We start from the raw sequence: 22,198 nt of genomic DNA on the forward strand, positions 1-22,198 counted from the left end.
AAAAAAGATTGGACAGTAATCTCATTTAGGATGGAAAGGGGAGAAAATGCCACAAAGTTTACAAAGCCAATCCAGTTACCTGCATTTTCATTCCGCAAGGGTTTTTCTCCCACTGGCAAGGATGCCTTAGTCACTACCCTCTTACTGTAGATTCCTTCTTTATGTTTAATGTTAACAGTGGCTGAGAGATCATCATCTCTTGTGCCTAGCACCTGAGCTGGGAAGTCTGGAGCAACTGCATCATTGGATCCTAAAGAAAAATGGGGAAGTAATACAAAACACAAATAGTGACATGAAATTGAGAAAGACTTTTTAAAAATTTGCCTCTCAGACCAATTCTATGAAAAAAGCACTACAGGCCAGGCACGATGGCTCATGCCTGTAATCCCAGCACTTTGGAAGGCAGAGGCGGGAGGAGTTCAAGATCAGCCTGGCCAAATGGTGAAACCCCATCTCTACTAAAAATACAAAAATTAGCCAGGCGTGGTGGCAGGTGTGTGTGATCCCAGCTACTTGGGAGGCTGAGGCAGAAGAATTGCTTGAACCTGGGAGGCAGAGATTGCAGTGAGCAGAGATCGTGCCACTCTACTGCAGCTTGGGTGACAGAGTGAGACCTGGTCTCAAAAAAACAAACAAACAAACAAAAAACAAAAAACAAACAAACAAACAAAAAAAACACTGCAATGGGCAGGATAATCAGAAGGAAATGTCAGTCAAACTGAAGTAAGCTATGTAATATAAATTCTAATAATACAAGGCAGAGATGCAAATGATATAAGAGAAGATATAAAATGGAGAATCAGTTCAGGAGAGAGAATATTTTCAGCTCACGATGGTTTTGGCAGAAGGAGAAAATGGATTGTACCTTGGAAAAAAAGTAGTTTTTGATATAGAAAGGAAGGAAGAAAGGCATTTTAGGCAGAAGTTATAGCATAAGCAAAGACAAGAAGTATTTAAGAATGGCAGACACTTTACGGTCAGGCTGGATTGCAGAATACATTAAGGAGAGTGGTAGAAGATATTTAAAAATAGTTGTTTGGGACAAAATTCAGCAGTGCATGGGATCCCAAGCTGAAGAGTATAAACTTTATTGTATATGAAATGCAACATAATGGAAGATTTTTAAATGAAATAATAATATATTTAGCTATGTTTCCAGAAGATTAATCTGACAATACAAAAGACAAAACACTGAAAGGAAAATGACAGATAAGTAAAAGACTTGAAAGTATTTAATTCTTTTAAAATATATTTCAATATTCCTACATTCTTTGATATAATAAATTAATCTATAAACCGTGCCACATCTAACAGGCAAAAGAACATTTCTGGACATATAAAGGCTTATACTAATCTTCTGTGAGATGATTTTTCTTTCTAAGATCCTGTATTTCCTGAGCTCCTAGTATATGTATGGCAATAAGAGCTGGGTAAGTACCTGTATCATTAGTACAGTGCAAAATAAGCCATGAAGAGTTTTGCAGGACAGATTGCAAGGAAAACACCAAGCCTTCTGGGCCAAATAGATTATATTGGGCTCCTCTCAACTTCTGTAACATCACTTTCTCTTATCTGCCTCTTACCTCTCCGGAAACTTATTTTTTATCTTTTTTTCTACCAAATCTCTCAATGCTAGAGTTCCTCAAAGAGTCAGAACTGGCCTCTCTTCCCTTCCTAGGCAAACTTATCGACCACCAAGGTATATGCTGATGACCAACAAATAATGTACCATTGGCCAAGACCTTTCTTCTGAGCATCCAACTCCAGCATTCAGGGACACGCCTAGCTCTTACAGCACTTTTATGGAAATTAGAAAAATATGTCTCTTCCTCAAATAAAAATGTTTAAGTTACTATATATTGTAGTACAACACAAACTACTGTAAATGGTGGTCATTCTCTTCACAAATTCTCCCAGGGAGTACACACCAGCAGCAGCATGCACACGCACAGTCTGTACCACCACCCCTTGTTCTCCAAGAGAGATGACTCCTCAAGTTCAGAGTTAGGTGGGGAACAATTATGTCCCTGACAGCAGTGGGTGAATGAGCAAGAGAATCAACCTCAGAGGAGGTGAGAGGCAGCTGAGAGAGTGCAGCCACACATGTGTGCGTGTCAGTGAATGTATGTATACTTATTTTCCTGTACCTGTGCATAGCTATAGTATGTGTGAGTACAGATTTATGTTTGGGGCAGCACAAGAGTTAACATTGCTGCTCCAAAACTCTAACTAAAGATCTGGAATATTCATGGCCATCTGTGTGCTTTCATAAAAGCATATATTTATAATGTGAACAGTGCCCCTTATATGTGGCACTATTACCTTAACGTGTAAATTAACTCTGCCTACATTCGATTGCAGACCCAACATCTCTATGTGGATGTATAACAGGAATCTCATTTTTAACATGTCCAAAGCAGACATTTTGATCATCATCCCCAAATCTGCTTTTTCCTCAATCTCCACCTCAGTAAATGGCACCTCTATTCACCTAGTTGCTCACTCCAGACATTTTTTTCACTCTCTTCTCCCTCATTCTCCACACTCTTATTACCAAATCTAGGAGAAACTATTTCTAAAAGGAAGTTGACTGTCTATTTCTCTCTATCTCTATAGATAACACTGTGATACTGATGCTACCATCTCTGGTACTGTCTACAGCAACAGCCTTCTAACTAACTGGTATCTCTACTTGCACTTTAACCCACCCCACCACGGCTCTCTGCCTTCACATCTATAAACCATTTCTCCATATAGTGGCAAGAATAAACTTTACAAGTGTAAATCAAACCATAATTGCAGTAATATTAGAATAAAATCCAAACACTTTAATACAGTTGATAAGACCCTGCATGATCTTTTTTTTTTGAGACGGAGTCTCGCTCTGTTGCCCAGGCTGGAGTGCAGTGGCCGGATCTCAGCTCACTGCAAGCTCCGCCTCCCGGGTTGATGCCATTCTCCTGCCTCAGCCTCCCGAGTAGCTGGGACTACAGGCGCCTGCCACCGGCTACTTCTTATTTTTTGTATTTTTTAGTAGAGACGGGGTTTCACCGTGTTAGCCAGGATGGTCTCGATCTCCTGACCTTGTGATTCGCCCATCTCGGCCTCCCAAAGTGCTGGGATTTTGATCTTGAACCTACCTGTCTTCAACCATATCTACCCATCACTATGCTCTACCCTGTTAAATAAAATTTATGGGAGTCCATTGTTTTAGACTGAGCTCCTGCACTAGGCCCCAATAGACCAAACCAAAATGTAGTCACTTGTACTAAATGCCATACAATCCAACTGAAACTTTAAGGAAGAATGAAAGTTCCACAATGGACCGGAGTTTTCTAAAAACAAGAGATTCACAGCAACTAACTGAAAAAGGGGCCAGTCACCCGGAGCTGGCGTAACAAGGAACTTATCTCTGCTTTAATCTTTACCAGGAAAGTAACCTGATGTCAATCAATATGCTTTTTTTGGTATTACCAACGATCCACCACTTACAATGGAGTTACATCCTGGTAAGTCCATCATAGGTTGAAAATATTGTTAGTCAAAAATGTATTTAATGCCCCTAAACTATCATAGCTTAGCCCAGCCTACTTTAAACATATTCAGAACACTTACAATAGCTCACATGTGGGCAAAATCATCTAACACAAAGCCTATTTTATAATACAGTGTCAAATAGTTCATATAGTTTATTAAATGCCATACTGAAGTATGGTTTCTACTAAATGTGTATCACTTCCATACCACCGTAAAGTCAAAAGTAGTTAAGTGGAACCACTGTAAATTGAGAACTGTCTGTATTATGTTTCCTTGTTCCTGGTTTAGCTACCTTATCAGAACCAACTGCTCTCCCATGCCCAGTGCACCTTTTTCTATATTATAGAATGAGATGTTGCCTGATTCATGAATCACTACAAAAACCAATTAGATCTTGAAATGTGTTGAAATTTCAACCCATGCTGCCTTCTTTCCATTTGTCACATGCAGCAAGCTCTTTTCTGCTTCATGGGCTTTCCTAATCTTGTTCCCTCTCGCCAGAACATGCTCACACTCCACTCTTTGCCTACCTAATTCATCCTCATCCTCTAGAGTTCAGCTTAAAAGTTTCTTCCTGGAAAAGACCTTCAAAAGTTCATAAAACAAAACTGGGTCTACTTGTTTATCTTGGAACTCTTCTTTATTTTCTTAGCATTTATCACTTGTAATTATGTACTTATTTATGGTCGAATATCTATCATCCAATGTGAACATAAACTCCATTATAGTTTATTTTGAGCAATACTACTGAAATTGTAACACCTACCACAGTATTTCTGCCTGGAACACAGTAACATCTCTAATACCTATTGTTTGAATAAACAAATGAACACGAGCTGACAGCTTCCTATCTTTAAAAAAAAAAAATCAACCTGATCTTTGTAGAAAATTCAGGAAAGTATGAAGGAAACAATAAAAGAAAACCCAACTAAACCTTGGTTATATATCCTAATAAGTGAAGATATACAAGGATCATACCATATACAGTCTCATTACTATTTTTTCACTAAAGTAGAGATATATTTTAAATGGAATTTAGGGTTTAAAGTCAGCACGTGAGGTGAAAACCTTGCCACAGAGGGTCAAAATCACCCTTAGGAAGGCATATGTTGAAACTGACATCGTGTCTGCTCAAGAAACCCACCAGAGTCCATTTTTGCCTCCAGGCTTGCAACTTATCGCTGCACCTGAATCTGAGCACCTGACGAAGTACCTGACATTGTACCAAAAAGACATTTCTTCAAACTCTAGAATTATACCCAGACAAGCAAGGTAAGATGCTTACACTATAAAAGGCAAATGAGGACTACAATGAACTTTGAGAATGAAGTTTCCCATCTTTCATTACATATTCTTCCCTAGTCATATGTTCATAAAGGGTAGAGTGCATGCACAAAACACCTGTACTTTTAAAATTCTCTTTTTTGTTAAGTATATTTATTGGAACTTGCTTAAGTTAAATACAGGTATGAGACAATATCAATGTATGCTAAAATTATTTACCATAGCTAAAGACATCTCACTGAATTCCACTCATCTGATTTGTTTATGCTATCTTAAAGTTCCCTATGTTTCTTGTTCTGTTACTTTGCTAATTTCATGTACTCAACACTGATTTGGAAGATAGATATCTACTTTTAAAACTCAATTAAGTTTTTTTGGTAACTGCTTAAGTTTTTTTAACTGTGGTAAAATATACATAAAATGTAACCATGACCGGATGCAGTGGCTCATGCCTGTAGTCCCAGCACTTTGGGAGGCTGAGGCAGGAAGATGACTTGAGGTCAGGAGTTCGAGACCAGCCTGGCCAACATGGTGAAACCCCGTCTCTGCTAAAAATACAAAAATTAGCTGGGTGTGGTGGCGGGTGCCTGTAATCCCAGCTACTCAGGAGGCTGAGGCAGGAGAATCACTTGAACCTGGGAGGCGGAGGTTGCAGTGAGCTGAGATCCTGCCACTGCACTCCAGCCTGGGCAACAGAGCAAGATTCTGGCTCAAAAAAAAAAAAAAAAAAAAAAAAAAAGGCTCAAAAAAAACAAAAAACAAAAAACAAACCAAAAAAACCCACAAAAATTAGCTGGGTGTGGTGGCGGGTGCCTATAATCCCAGCTACTCAGGAGGCTAAGCCAGGAGAACTGCTTGAATCTGGGAGGCGGAGGCTGCAGTGAGCTGAGACTGTGCCACTGTATTCCAGCCTGGGTGACAAAGCAAGATTCTGGCTCAAAAAAAACAAAAAACAAAAAACAAACCAAAAAAACCCACAAAAAGTAACTATTTTTAAGCGTACAGTTCAGTGGCATTAAGTACATTCACACTGTTATGCAACCATCACCACCATCTACCTCCAGAACTTATTCATCTTCCCAGACTTAAACTCTGTACCCATTAAATAGTAACTTCCCACTCCCCCTACCCCCAGCCCCTGGTAAACACAGTTCACTTTGTGTCTCTATGAAGCTAACTTTTCTAGGTACCTCATATAAGCAGACTGGCTTATTTCAACTGGCCTAATGTCTTCAGAGTTCATCCATGTTGTAGCATGTATCAGATTTTCATTCCTCTTTAAGGCTGAATAATACTCCATTACACATATATGTCACATTTTGTTATCCATTCACAGATCAATAGACATTTCGGTTGTTTCCACCTCTTGGCCATTGTGAATAATGCTGTTATGAACATGGGTGTACAAATACCTCTTCAAGATCCTACTTTCACTTTGTTGGGGTATATATTTAAAAGTGGAATTACTGGATCATACTATAATTCTATGTTTAATTTTTTGAGGAACAACCACAGTGTTTTCTATAATGGCTATACCATTTTACATTCCCACCAGCAATAAGCAGTGGTTCCAATTTCTCCACATCCCTGACAACACTGATAATTTCTCTTTATTTGCTTGTTTTTTAAAATAACAGTGATTCCAGTGGGTGTGAAGGGGTATCTTACTATGGTTTTGATTGGCATTTCCCTCATGATTAATTATGTAGAGAAGATTTTCATGTGCTTATTGGCTATTCGCACATCTTCCTTGAAGAAATGTCCATCAGATTCTGTGCCCATTTATCAATCAGATTGTTTGGGTTATTGTTGAGTTGTAAGAGTTCTTTACATATTTTAGATATTAATATCTCATCAGATAAATGATTTGCAAATATTTTCTCCTGTGAGTCACCTTTTCATTCTGTTGACTGGATTTTGTGGACAAAAGTTCTGAATTTTGATAAAGTCTCACATATATATTTTTCTTTTGTTGCCTTTGTGTTTTGTTTTTGTTTTTGTTCCCTGAGACATAGTCTCACTCTGTTGCCCAGAGTGGAGTGCAGTGGTGCAATCATAGTTCACTGCAGCCTTAAACTCCAGGGTTCAAGTGATACTCGTGCCTCAGCCTTCCAAGTAGCTGAGACTACAAGCATATGCCATCATGCCTGGCTAATTTTTAATTTTTTGTAGAGACAGGGTCTTGCTATATTGCCCAGGCTGATCTCAAACTCCTGGGCTCTGGCAATCCTCCCATCTTGGCCTCCGAAAGTGCTGGCATTACAGGCATGAGCCACCACACCTGGCCTGGACATTTAAATAATACAATGCAGCAACTCTGGAAATCAGATTTTCATTTCCAAGGTTTGGTGTTTTTGCTTTAGGTTGTTTTAATAACTTCTCTAAACTAATTCAGTAAAGTCTATATTCTTTGTTATATATGGCCACTGAAGTTACTACTCAATTAGTTTAGTGGTCAGCTAATGCCTAAACAGAAATTTCCTTAAATGTCCAGAACCAATAAATCTCCCAGCCTTTATCAAATGGCTCCACGCATATGTTGGGATGTACCTTCAACACTAACCTAGGCAGCTGCCAACTCTACCTTAGCCTTCCCTTTTCTTCTTGTACAGATCCTCAAGGTCAGCCAGAGATAAGACCTAGTGCCTTGGGTCTTTCCCAAGCATACACAGGCCTATGCATGTATGGGGTCTCGCAGAGTCTTAGGAATATGTCAGAGCCTTTCAAAGAATCTATCAACATCTTATCCTCAAGTTTTCCTTTTAAGCTTTTCAGTTAGTTTACTGTTTACCTCAACTGTTAGTCCTCACCTCAGCCACTATGATATTAAAATACTTGTCTGTAAATGTTTTTGATAAATATCTTTCCCTCCCTTTCACCAGAGGCCTTTAGCACTGGATGGCTCCCAGTCAGGTCAAGTAAAGATAAGCCTTTTGAGAGGAATCTTCCATGGAACCACTAGACACATCAAATTTTAACAATTCTGTGGGAAAGAAGTTTTAAAAGAGCCCAGCTCCATTTTGCATCCTCCGGTCTTGGAAAAGAAAGCTATATTTCTTAAGTCTATCACTGAGCTGAGATACTGGGAATGGGACTAGGGCAAGTTAAAATGCCAATACTTACTGTTCTTAGTGGGATTTGGCCATTTTTCTTGAATAAATACTCCCTGGGTTGCCATTAAGACTGGTTTATTTGCAGACATTTATCTCTTTCTTTGGATGGCTATTTCCTTTGCCCTTGATTTTTGTCGTCCTTGTTGTTTGGATCTTACGAGTTCTATTATTTACTTATTCTCAACTGAAGAACAATTATTTGGCCCAAATATTTTCTAACAATGATGTACGTCTTGCTCCTGGCCCCAAACTCTTATTGGCTCCTCTCATATCTATAGATGCACAACATATTCATAGAAAATGGCCAGGAATTAGAACAATTCCTAGGCTTTCATCCGGTGTAGGTCTGCTGGTCTAAGAAAGGATTGTTTTCTATTTCCAACTTCCTCACTCTCAGAATAGATGAAGAACATGAAAAAACAATCTCGGCCGTGCGCGGTGACTCACACCTGTAATCCCAGCACTTTGGGAGGCTGAGGCGGGCGGATCACGAGTTCAGGAGATCGAGACCATCCTGGCTAACACAGTGAAACCCCGTCTCTACTAAAAACAAAAAAAACTAGCCGGGCGAGGTGGCGGGCGCCTGTAGTCCCAGCTACTCGGGAGGCTGAGGCAGGAGAATGGCGTGAACCTGGGAGGTGGAGCTTGCAGTGAGCCGAGATCTGGCCACTGCACTCCAGCCTTGGTGACAGAGCGAGACTCCGTCTCAAAAAAAAAAAAAAGAAAAAAAAAAAAGAAAAAACAATCTCAAGTGTGTATGGCAACTAGATCTCTTTTTGTCGTACTGATGCATACAGTACTTTATTACAGAAACTGTATTTCTCAGGATACGGTGTGCCAGTCCTGAGTCATTTTCTTCTCCCATCACCTACACTATTCAATCTTTAAGTTAATCTCTCCAACCAGATGGAAGTGTTAGTGATGTCTATGGATAGCAGGACACAGGAGGCCTCAGAAAGTACTGGCACATCTGACCAGGTTTCTACTGTTTACAGATATTCTGTCTTCTGAACTATAAGTAAGTGGGATAGAAGATTTTCCTACCTACAATTAATTAAGTGAACTTGTTTTCTTTCTGGTAGCTATTAACAGTGTTTTTAAAACCATAGCCTTGCAAGGAGTAAACATTTCATTTATGACTATAAAGTTAACAATTAATCTTAACTTTTGGTGAGTATTTTTGTGGTTTTTTTTTTTTTCAATGCTATCATTGTAGGAAATTAGGCAAGGTTATATCAGAGGCTTTAATGCAGTTACTATCAGAAGCTAGTTTGGTTTTCTTTCAGATAAAAGCAACAAAAATGTTTGCCTAAGACCAGGAACAACTTCTCCTTTCTTTGTAATTTCTACACATATATTGATATTTATAGATAATCATGGAAAAAACAATTTGTCTAAAGTGAACCAAGTCATCTCCTGTGGACAACTCAAAACACTGTCCCACCAATCAAAACGCTACACCACACCAACTCTGCACCCTTAACTTAAAATCTCCTATAAGAAATATTTACCTAGTGCCTCCACAGGGTACTATTCATTTCCTAACTCTGCAGCTCCTCTGTAGTGGATTCACAGAGATGCTGCAGGATATTTTAAAATTCTAGGGAAAGGACAGTGATAAACTACTAGCCCAAGGTCAAAGTGTCAACATCAGATAGTGTTATGTTCCTTTCAATGCTGTTGTGCCTTGGCAAAAGCTGGATTTTTGGCAGCTGCTGTAATAAAAAGAAAATAAGAGAGGGTCCAACCTCATCTCATGGTTTGAGAAGCTGCATAGTGTCCAACAGCTACACATATGTCATTAGTTAAGTAATCGTGGTTATTTATGAACAAATTCTTTTTTCAAAAACCAAAACCAAAAATAAATAACAAATTTGTTAAATTAGTTGTTAGATCAAAACAATTAGTATTTACGTCCTAATTCCTTAGTTGCTATTTGAAAAAAATAATTGCTTATCATACATAAAGTGGAGAAAATAAATCAATGAAACACTAAGGGTACTGTGAACCAAGAAAGCTTAGAAACTTTGTCCTAGATGGAGCCCACTAACCCAAATAATGATCCATACAATTTCCTTCATCAAATATTTATAAATGCTTATATGTATATAATATATCTGATCAAATAACTCATCTATCTGAACCAGAGATCAATGTGTGAAAAGTTTCATATTTCACAGAAAAATTAAAGAGCACTGGATTTTTATCACTACAGAATCAACTAGCCAATACACAAATAAAATTTCAAATAATAAAACTTTGAATAATTTCTGCATAATACCTGAATGGGAGCTTTCAATGGTGGTATCTGATTTGGAATCCAGAGATGGAGGAATCTGTCTTAATTGTGGAACATAATACATCTTCGTACTACCAGAAGGCTTATATGGCAATAATAAAGGCTGACCTAAGGAGGTAAAAATCAGAACAATTAATACAAAAAACATTTATTAATTCACTGAACAAATATGGAATGCCTTCTATGTTTCAGGCAGTGTTCATGACTTTTGGAATTTATGAGTGAACAAAGAGAAATGTATCTCTGCCTTCAAGAAGAATGAGAATTCTAGAGGAGGAAAATATACAGTAAATAATTAACATACTAAATGAGTAAATTATCTAGCATTTTAATAAATTATAAGTGATACAGAGAAAATATAGAAATGCTGAGGGTAATTAGGAATACAGGAGAAATTGAGGTTTAAATGTAGGGGAAACAGCTGAAGTAGGATAGTAGGGATAGGTTTCATTGAGATGACTTTTTAGCAATCCATTCCATATATAAATGACTCGAACTAAAAAACATCTTATCTTACATTGAACCATAACCTGGTCATAATCAAGCCCTTATACTGGTCTTATTTTGCTTCCAGAGTCACAGACAATAAGTCTAATTCTCATCTGTGTGACAGAGCTTCAAAACATAGTTTCCACTGCAAGAGTATGAATTTTCAATATTAAGAAAATACATAAAAAATTACAAAGTGCTACCACTCAAGGATAATTATTATTAACATTTTAATGTATATCTTACCCATCTTTTCCTGTTTTTTGTTTACAAAGTTGTCTGCATATAGTATGCATAATTTGAAATTCAGCTTTTCTATTTTCTATTTAAAATAAAAATATTCATTTTACTTCCTATTCTTCACATTTGTATGGTTATACCACAGATTAAATATAGTGAACTCTTAGCCTAATGTTGAAAATGCAGATTGTGTTAAAATGTTCAATTATAAAGAATTCTGTGAATAAAGATTTTCCCGTTTATATTTATTCTTCCCCATCACCCATCTGAGGTAAATTCTTTTTACAAAGTGAAAAATTACACCCTTTATGAAGTTTTTAAAAAAGTACTGACTGCTAAATTGCTTATTAATATGTCTGTGACAATTTACTCTTCCTCCAACAGCACATGTAGAGTCATTAAGAAATGATTAATTGCTAATAGGGGTAAAAGGAATCTCATTTTAAAAATATGCCCTCATCTTACTATTACGGACTTTTTTTTTTTATATATAATAGTTTTTCTTTCATGATTGGTAGAAACTGTCAAATATGCCCTCGTGTCCAACTTTCCTCCCTCCTTACATCTATACATCTATATATACTTCCAATCTCCCTCACAGCCATGTGTGAACATGTGGGTAACTTTGATCAGTCCGTGGGAAGAGTGCGAGAATGTATGCAACTTCCAGGCATTCCTGTAAAGTTATCCCATTAAAACCCCCCACCTCCTAGATACTGCAGATCATGATAGCGGTAGCAGTTACTCTAGACCCAGAAATGGAAGTCTGGGTCTTTCATCCTTCCAGAGATGAAACGATGCCCGACATGCAACTCAGCTATCTGCTCTAGACTACTTACCTGTAATTTAGGGTTTCTGTGATAAAATAGTTATACCATAGCCTAAAGTAATAAGAAACGCCATTCCCAGGAAAGTCTTGGTGGTGTGCTGGAATCAGAACCAGCTGACTTGGGGGTATGCAACCTAGTAAGACACCAGCCGAAATGGCCAAGGGAAACACTTGTGCCACTCCATACCCAAACCCAGACAGCACAGCTTGCAGCTCCAGGAGAGGCTCCCTCCTTTCACTTGGGAAGACGGAAGATTAAACAGGCCTTTGTCTTGCAACCTGGATACCAGCTCAGCCACAGTATGATAGAGATGCCAGGCAGAGTCCTGAGGCCTCCATTCCATGACATAGCTCCTGGACAACATTTCTAGACACATCCTGGGCCAGAAAGGAACCTGCTGCCTTGAAGGACCCAGTCTTGGCAGGATTCATCACTTGCTAACTAAAGAATACCTCGGTCCTGAATAGTCAGCAGTGGTAGCCAGGCAGTATCACCTGGGTGAGACTCAGAGATGTGCTGGCCTCAGGTGTGACCCAGCAATTTCCCAGCTATGCTGGCTATGAGGAGAGACTCCCTTTGCTTGAGAAAAGGAGAGGGAAGATTAAATAGGACTTTGTTTTGCAGCTTAGGTGCCAGCTCAGCCACAGAGGAGTAGAGTACAAAGTAGGCTCTAGGAGTTCCTGATTCCAGGTGTTGGCTTGTGGATGTCATTTCTGGACCTGCCCTGGGCCAGAAGGGAGCCCATAGACCTGAGGGGAGAGTCCTAGGCCTAGAAGCATTCACCCAAGCTGACAAAAGAGCCCTTGGGCCTTAAATGAATATCAGTAGTAGGCAGCCAGTACTCATCACAAGCCTGGGGCAGTGGTGGCCATGGGGAGTGACTCCTCTGTTTGTGGAAAAAAGAGGAAAGAAGGTGAAGAACTTTTTGTCTTGTGGCATAGATGTCAGTTCAGCCACAGCAGAATAAAGCACTGAGGTTTCTGACTTCAGGTCATGGCTCCCAGACAGCAATTCTGGACCTGCCTAGGGCCAGGGGGAAATCGCCACCCTGAAGGAAAGCACACAACACTGCCTGGCTTTGCCACCTGCTGATTGCAGAGTCCCAAGGCCTTGAACAAACATAGGCAGTATCCAGGAAGTGGTTCCTGTAGACCTCAGGTGAGACCCAGTGTTTGCTGGCTTCAGGTCTGACCTAGAACAGTCCCACTGGTGGTGGCCACAGGGGTGGTTGTGTCACATCAGCTCCAAGCAGCTCAGCACAGAGAGAGAGACTCCATTCCTTTGGGAGAAAGTAAAGGAAGAGAACAAGAGTCTCTACCTGGTAATCCAGAGAATTATTCTGGATCTTATTAAAAACTTCTGATATGGTTTGGCTCTGAGTACCCAACCAAATCTCATCTCAAATTGTAATCCCCATATGTTGAGGCAGAGACCTGGTGGGAGGTGATTAGATCATGGGTGTGGTTCCCCCACATCGTTTTCATGATAGTGAGAGAGTTCTCATAAGATGTTGATGGTTTAAAAGTGGCAGTTTCCCCTGAGTTTTTTCTCCTGCTGCCATGTAAGATGTGTCTTGCTCCCCCTTCACCTTCCGCCATGACTGTTAGGGTTCCTGAGGCCTCCCCAGCCATGTGGAACTGTGAGTCAATTTAACCTCGTTTACTTGTAAATTACCCAGTCTCAGGTAGTATCTTTAAAGCAGTGTGAAAATGAATACAAAGAACTGGTGCCAGAAGTGCGGCACTGCTATGAAGATAACCTGAATATGTGGAAGCAACTTGGGAACCAGGTAACAGGCAGAGATTGGAACAGTTTGGAGGGCTTAGAGGAAGACAGGAAGATGTGGGAAAGTATGGAACATCCTAGAGGCTTACTGAATGACTGACCAAAATACTGACAGTGACATGGACAATGAAGTCCAGGTTGAGGTTGTCTCAGATGGAGATGAGACACTTGTTGGGAAATGGCATAAAGGTCACTTTTGCTATGCATTAGCAAAGAGACTGGCAGCATTTTGCCCCTATCCTGGAGATCTATGGAACTCTGAACTTGAAAGAGATGATTTAGGGTATCTAGTGGGAGAAATTTCTGAACAGTAAAGCATTCAAGAGGTGACCTGGCTTATTCTGAAAGCATTCAGTTATTTACTTTCACAAAGAGAGGGTTTGAAATTGGAACTTATGTTTAAAAGGGAAGCAGAGTATAAAAGTTTGGAAAATTTGCAGCCTGACTATGCAGTAGAAAAGAAAAATCCATTCAAGGAATTCAAGCTGGCTGCAGAAATTTGCATAAGTAACGAGGAGCCAAATGTTAGTAGCCAAGATAATGGGGAAAATGTCTCCAGGGCATGTCAGAGATCTTAATGAGAGTCCCTTCCATCCCAGGCCTGGAGGCCTAGGAGGGAAAAATGGTATTGTGGGCCAGGCCCAGGGCTCAGCTGCTCTGTGCAGCCTTGGGACTTGGTGCCCTGTGTCCCAGCTGCTCCAGCTCCAACTGTGGCTAAAAGGACAACAGTTCAGGACATTGCTTTAGAGGGTGCAAGCCCCAAGCTTTGGCAGTTTCACATGGTGTTGGGCCTACAGGTGCACAGAAGACAAGAGTTGAGCTTTGGGAGCCTCCACCTAGATTTCAGAGGATGTATAATGCCTGGATGTCCAGGAAGAAGTCTGCTGCAGGGGCAGAGGCCTCACGGAGAACCTCTACTAGGGCAATGCAGACTGGTAACATGTGTTGGAGCCCCATTAACAGTCCCTACTTGGGTACAGCCTAGTGGAGCTGTGAGAAGAGGGCCATCATCCTCTAGAGCTCAGAATCCACCAACAGCTTGCACTGTGTACCTAGAAAAGCTGCAGGCACTAAACACCAGCTCATGACAGTAGCTGTGGGAGCTGTACCCTGCAAAACCTCAGGGGTGGAGCTGCCCAAGGCCGTGGGAGCCAACCCCTTGCATCAGCATGCCCTGGATGTATGACATGGAGTCAAAGGAAATTTTGGAGCTTTAAGATTTAATGACTGCCCAGCCAGGTTTCAAACTTGCATGGGGCCTGTAACCCCTTTGTTTTAGCCAACTTCTCCCATTTGGAATGGGAACATTTATCCAATGCCCGTACCCCCACTGTATCTTGGAACTAACTAACTTGTTTTTTATTTTACAGGTTCACAGGCAGAAGGGACGTACCTGTCTTGTCTCAGATGAGACTTTGGACTTGGACTTTTGGGTTAATGCTGGAATGAGTTGACTCTGGGGGACTATTGGGAAGGCATGATTGGTTTTTAAATGTGAAAAGGACATGAGATTTGGGAGGGGCCGGTGTAGAATAATATGGTTTGGCTCTGTGTCCCTAGTCAAATCTCATCTCAAATTGTAATCCCCACATGTTGAGGGAGGGACCTGGTGGGATGTCATTGGATCATGGGGGCAGTTTCTCTCATGCTGTTCTTGTGACAGTGAGGGAGCACTCATGAGATCTTGATGGTTTTAACGTGGCAGGTATCCCCGAGCTTCCTCTCTCTCTCCTGCCACCATGTAAGATGTGCCCTGCTTTCCCTTCACCTTCTGCCATGATTGTTAAGTTTCCTGAGGCCTCCCCAGCCATGCAGAACTGAGTCAATTAAACCCCCTTTCTTTATAAATTAACCAGTCTTAGGTAGCATACTTATAGCGGTTTGAAAATGGACTAATACAACCTCCAAAGTGGTACCTCTACAAGTCTGCAAGAGCCACAGTGTTACTACGCTTGAGGTGCGCCCTAATGGAGATATGGCTACAGTGACCAAAAACTCAGACCATAACACCCAACTCCCTTTGAATTCCTTGAAAGCATTCCCGAGAAGGATGGGTATAAACAAAGTCAGACTGTGAAGACTACAATAAATACCTAATTCTTCAATGCTCAGACACCAACAAACATCCACAAGCTTCTCGACCATCTACGAAAACATGACCTCACCAAATGAACTAAATAAGACACTAAAAACCAATCCTGGAAAAACAGAGATGTGGAACCTTTCAGACAAAGAATTCAAAATATCTGTTTTGGCTGGGTGCAGTGGCTCATGCCTGTAATTCCACAACTTTGGGAGGCCGAGGCAGGCAGATCACCTGAGGTCAGGAGTTCGAGATCAGCCTGGACAACATGGTGAAACCCCATCTCTACTAAAAATACAAAAATTAGCCGGGTGTGGTGGTGCACCCCTGTAGTCCCAGATCCTCGGGAGGGTGAGGCAGGAGAACTGTTTGAGCCCAGGGGGCAGAGGCTGCAGTGAGCCGAGAATGCACCACTGTACTCCATCCTTGGCAAAGGAGCAAGAGTCCATCTCAAAAAACAAACAAACAAAAAAAAATCTGCTTTGAGGAAACTCAAAGAAATTCAAGATAACACAGAGAAAGAACTCAGAATCCTATAAGATAAATTTAACAAAAAGAATAAAGCTAAACCTCTATATTTCATCATATACAAAATCAAATCAAAATGGATTAAAGACTTAAATCTAAGACCTCAAACTATGAAACTACTAGAAGAAAACATTGGGAAACTCTCTAGGACGTTAAAGATTAACAAAGATTTATTGAGTTATATCCCACATGCAGAGGTTACCAAAGCAAACACAGACAAATGGGATCACATCAAGTTAAAAAGCTTCCACATAGCAAAGGAAACAACAGTGAAGAGACAAACCACAGAATAGGAGGAAATATTTGCAAACTATCCATCTGACAAGGGATTAGTAGCTATAATGTATAAAGAACTGAAACAACTCTATAGGAAAAAAATCTAATAATCCGATTTAACAATGAGCAAAAGATCTGAACAAACATTTCTCAAAACAAGACATATAAACGGCAAACAGGCATATGAAAAGGTGCTCAACATCAGTGATCACCAGAGAACTGCAAAGCAAAACTACAATGAGATACCATCTCACCCCAGTTAAAATGGTTTTATTCAAAAGATATACAACAAATGTTGGCAAGAATGTGGAGAAAAGGGAATTATCATACACTATTGCTGGGAATGTAAATTAGTACATCCACTACAGAGAACAGTTAGTTTGGAGATTCCTCAAAAAACTACAGTTAGAGCTAACATATGATCCAGCAATCCCACTGCTAGGTATATAACCAAAGTAAGTAAATCAGTACGTCAAAGAGATAAATCTGCACCCCATGTTTACTGCAGCACTGTCCACAATAGCCAAAATTTAGAAGCAACCTAAGTGTCCATCAATAGATTAATGGATAAATTAACCTACTACATATACACAATGTAGTACATACACACAAAGGCAGTACATATACACAATGGAATACTATTCAGTCATAAAAAATAATGAGAGCCTGTCATTTGCAGCAACATGGATGAAACTGGAGGTCATTATATAAAGTGAAATAAGCCAGGCACAGAAATGGAAGCTTCACATATTCTCACTTATTTGTGGGATCTAAAAATTAAAACAACTGAATTCATGGACAAACATAGAGAGAAAAATGGCTACCAGAGGCTGGGAAGGGTAGTGAGTGGTGTGGGGGAAGTGAGGATTGTTAATGGGTATAAAAATATAGTTAGATAATAAGTAAGACATAGTATTTGATAGCATAACAGGGTCTACAGTCAATAATTCATTGTACATTTTAAAATAAGCAAAAGACAGCTAGGCGTGGTGGCTCATATCTGTAATCCAGCACTTTGGGAGGCCAAGGCGGGCAGATCACTTGAGGTCAGGAGTTTGAGACCAGCCTGGCCAACATGGTGAAATCCCATCTCTACTAAAAATACAAAATTTAGCCGGGCATGGTGGCGGGCACCTGTAATCCCAGCTACTCAGGAGTCTGAGGCAGGAGAATTGCTTGAACCAAGGAGGCAGAGGTTGCAGTGAGCTGAGATCATCCCACTGTACTCCAGCCTGGGCGACAAAGCAAGACTCCATCTCAAAATAACATGCCATAACATAATATAACATAACATAACAAAAATAATGTAACTGGACTGTTTGTTAACACAAAGAATGGATAAATGCTTGAGGTGATGGATATCCCATTTACCTTGATGGGATTATTATACATTATATGCCTATATCAAAATAGCTCATGTACCTCATAAACATCTATGTCTACTATGTAACCAGAAGAATTAAAAATAAAAATAAATTTGTAAAGATAAATCAAGCAGTTCAAAAGAACAGTTCCATTAGAACTTTGTGTAGAATTACTTTAGAGTATAAATGTATGTGGGAATAAATGATAACTTTACAATATTCACCCTTCCATCCTAGAATCACACCTTTCTTTTAATTTAGTCAATTATTATTTTCTATCTCTACAAAAGGATTAATGTTTCCTGCATTAGGTCATTTAAAATTTTTGTTTAGGTTATTTTTAAGCATTTCATAGGGCTGTATTGCTCATATGATTATGAATTTTGAATACAGCTACCATTTCTCATGGCTAAAAACCTTCAGTTCCTTCCATTTATCCTTATTTTTAGAGACCACGGTTTTCTCTTATATCCTGTCACCATTTCTAGATGGACTCCTAGTCACTTGTCTCTAGTTAATAAAACCCAAATCCCTCTAGACTGATTCTGATTGTCCTGGAGTAGAATTAGCTGTCCTTCTCTGGAAACAATACTCTTTTCTGGTGGCTGTCTTCTTCCTTAGACAGAGGAAGTCTCCCTCTGTCGCCCAGGCTGGAGTGCATTGGCACGATCTCTGCTTACGGCAACCTCCGCCTCCCAGGTTTAAGCAATTATCCTGCCTCAGCCTCCCGAGTAGCTGGGATTACAGGCACATGCCACCATGCCCGGCTAATTTTTGTATTTTCAGTAGAGACGAGGTTTCACCATGTTAGCTAGGCTGGTCTCGAACTCCTGACCTCAGGTGATCCACCCTCCTTGGCCTCCCAAAGTGCTGGGATTACAGGTGTGAGCCACCACACCTGGCCAGAAACAATAATCTTTATATTACTTAGAACTGTGTCACCATCTTTGGCAACTCTATCACTCTGATAACTTATTTTGGCAATGAATTCCATATTGTTAGTAGCCTGCTTCTAAGGAAGAAATTCACTTCCAAGCAAAGGAAATGAGACAAAAGGTTGATGCCTAAAGGGATTTCCTGTCCTTATCCATGCCGTATGGACCACAACTATGCTAAACCTAAAATATAAATAAATAAAGTGAGTGAGCTATTTACTGAAAAGTGTTATGGCATAAGCTGGGGAACATCACTTTCTGAGTCTACAATGCTTTCTTACGGCATATGGGATGCTCTGAACCACAGACGGCATTTGCCTATACCGAGTACCAGATAGAACGCGTGCATTTGGGAACAAAGAAGCTTAAGAAGTTTTTGCTTTCAACCTTTGTGATTATAAGTGTTGTTAGATGGAAGATCTTGGAAATAAGAAAGGGACAATTCTACCAGGGACAGGAGCCACCTAGCTACTTAACATTTTTTATATCACTAAAGCAAAACACAGAGCAGCATACAGAGTGCTGACTAAATCTATGATTGACCTGAATTATCCAGAAGAAATAAGGTTACTTTTAAAAAGGAGTATGATTAACACCTAGAGGTATTAATTTCTATCACTGGGCATGGCAAAGTGACCTCTAAAGAAAGCCCAGTCAAGAAATTAATAGAAAATGACCTTGGCCAGGCGCAGTGGCTCATGCCTGTAATTCCAGTACTTTGGGAGGCCGAGGTGGGCGGATCACGAGGTCAAGAGATGGAGATCATCCTGGCCAACATGGTGAAACTCCATCTCTACTAAAAATACAAAAATTAGCTGGGCATGGTGGTGCACGCCTGTAGTCCCAGCTACTTGGGAGGCTGAGGCAGGAGAATCCTTGAACCTGGGAGGTGCAGGCTGCAGTGAGCCGAGATCACGCCACTGCACTCCAGCTTGGAGATGGAGCGAGACTCCGTCTCAAAAAAAAAAAAATCACCTCAACCTTAGTCTGAGACAACTTAGGAATATTTGTACCACTCTATCAGGCAAAAAGAAAAAAAAAAAGCTGTAGCCTCCAATTCATTTGGTCATTGCCGTAGTTATTGTTAGAATCTGATTTATTAATTTTCTTTCTCCATCGGTGTATATTAAGCTTGACAGCAATGGCTGAATCTGTCACGCAGCTCACAGGTTGGAGAAAATTAACAGCAACAATTGGACAAAATTACAATGGACCCAGAGCAGAAATGACTATCACATGGAGATGGATCTGAGACAAATAAAGAACTTTTTGAAGTTTTTTGAAGTCCTCAAAAACTTTGTTTGGATGTAGTAGTCTTAAGGTTACACTGGACTGCCTGTCTAGGGGAAGAAGTGAATACACAGCAGATAATGGCTGCTTCCGAGAAAGGAAAAAAGCACTAGAAAGGGGTAGAGGAACTTGTTAATTCAGAGTAATGGGTAAGCAGTCATGTAGTTAACATACAATTCTTTGTACCTTAAACTGTTTTGTACCAAAAAAAAAAATCCTCATAAAATTTTACTTTTGACCCACAGTGTTGAAAATAATAATTAGTAAACCAAATAATATTAATTCTTTGATAAAAAGTTTATATGAACCATAAATCATAGCATCTATAAACTGATCCATCTGATGACAGCAGAGGTTTAAAACATGTTGTTGTTTTTTTTTGGAGACGGGAGTCTCTCTCTATCACCCAGGCTGGAGTGCAGTGGCGCAATCTCGACTCACTGCAAGCTCCACCTCCCGCGTTCATGCCATTCTCGTGCCTCAGCCTCCCGAGTAGCTGGGACTACAGGCGCCCGCCAAAATGCCTGGCTATTTTGTGTGTGTGTGTGTGTGTGTGTGTGTGTGTGTGTGTGTGTGTGTGTGTGTATTTTTAGTACAGACGAGGTTTCATCGTGTTAGCCAGGATGGTCTTGATCTCCTGACCTCGTGATCTGCCCGCCTCAGCCTCCCAAATTGCTGGGATTACAGGTGTGAGCTACTGCACACTGCTTTTATAGCTGTTTCTTCTCTTGTGTTTCTGCCACCACCATGAGAACACCACACTTTAGGATAGTTATTGACCCATTAGCCTGAGTCTCAGAAAGAAGTATCTGGAACAGACCCAGACCATTTCTGCAGCTTACAGCCAGCCCAGCCAAAGTCCAATTGACCCATAAGCCTGTGAGTAAGAAAAACAAATGTCTGCTGTTACAAACCATGGAGATTTTTTAGGTTGTTTGTTATACTGTATCACTGTAACAACAGGTAACCAACACATAAAGGTGTTCTTTGTGATGATTTATTAAACTATATATATATATTTTTGGTATGCTTTAATTTCACAAGAAAAATGTTCAAGAATTATAACCATCTTAGTATATAAATGCACTTACTTAAATTCAATGCAATTTAAATGCTGAACCAAACATTTTTCTTTACATTTAGGTATATTCTATCTATATGTGTAGATGGACAAGTTTTTTGTGTAAGTAGAGAAACTTAAAATGTACTTCCAGTAGATTTGTCCAAAATAGTAAATATTTTAAAAATTACTAAAGTTTCCATCTTCATTTGGGGAAGAATGGAAACTTAATTGTTAATTTTCCTGCTACTTACCCAAAAAAGAAAATAATATACAATTTGCTCTAATTCTAAATCTTATATGGTAAAAGTACTATCAAAGTATCACTGAAACTATAGCATATGAATGTTCACCTTATGGTAGAGACTGCTAAATGTTCACCTTATGGCAGAGACTGCTAACTATTCACCAAAATCCATTTCTTCTTCATTTTGGAAAACACAGCTAAACTACATTTCTGAAAGCGATTTGGATTACTTCCAGACCTGGCCTGTAAACATCTCTTATATTTGCTCCTCCATGCTTTTTTCTGTTCCTTCCAGCTGACCATGAAGGTAAGTCCAACATAACCTCGGGTTATGTATCTTAAAGACAACAGAGCAAGAAGTCAACCTGGGTCTCTGGTGATTGCTTTATAAGCAAGAGATAAACTGCTATTGTGTTTGCACTATCATATGTTTATGCATCTATCTGTTATAGTATTTAGTATATACATACTCTATATACACACTATATAGTAATAACATTACTATAATACAAGATAATTTATCTGCCCTTTTAAAAGCAGACCTCAATTACTTTCAAGTTGTTATGAACTACTTGCATTTTTATTGCAAATATGAGACAAAAGTAAGTTTTAACCACAAACGGCATGAGTTCTACATGTTAACTCTGCTAGAAATTAAGATAAAAATATAATAAATCATATTCTGTTGAGAGCTATGCAAATAAAAGACAGATATAATCATATGGACCCTAATTCTTAAATTAAAATTAGGTTTTCTGACTAGAAAGGCACAACCACAAATTTCTAACATAATTACACAAAAGAGCTGGTCTAACAATCTAAAATGAAATCACATTCT

At 39.6% G+C, this 22,198-nt stretch overlaps 1 protein-coding gene across 1 annotated transcript in view; it reads right to left on the reverse strand.

Annotated features, from left to right (window-relative positions):
- The window catches only part of ALMS1 (Alstrom syndrome protein 1), a 217,901-nt gene that overhangs the window by 68,673 nt on the left and 127,030 nt on the right, over positions 1 to 22,198 (reverse strand). Inside the window, exons 12-13 of the mRNA XM_011945507.1 lie at positions 10,216 to 10,341; positions 80 to 250 (exon numbers count right to left, since the gene is read on the reverse strand). Coding sequence (XP_011800897.1) covers positions 80 to 250; positions 10,216 to 10,341 — 297 coding nt within the window. The remainder of the gene's footprint in view (positions 1 to 79; positions 251 to 10,215; positions 10,342 to 22,198) is intronic.

This window comes from Colobus angolensis, unplaced genomic scaffold (genome assembly GCF_000951035.1).
Source record: "Colobus angolensis palliatus isolate OR3802 unplaced genomic scaffold, Cang.pa_1.0 Scaffold24, whole genome shotgun sequence".
NCBI lineage: Eukaryota > Metazoa > Chordata > Mammalia > Primates > Cercopithecidae > Colobus > Colobus angolensis.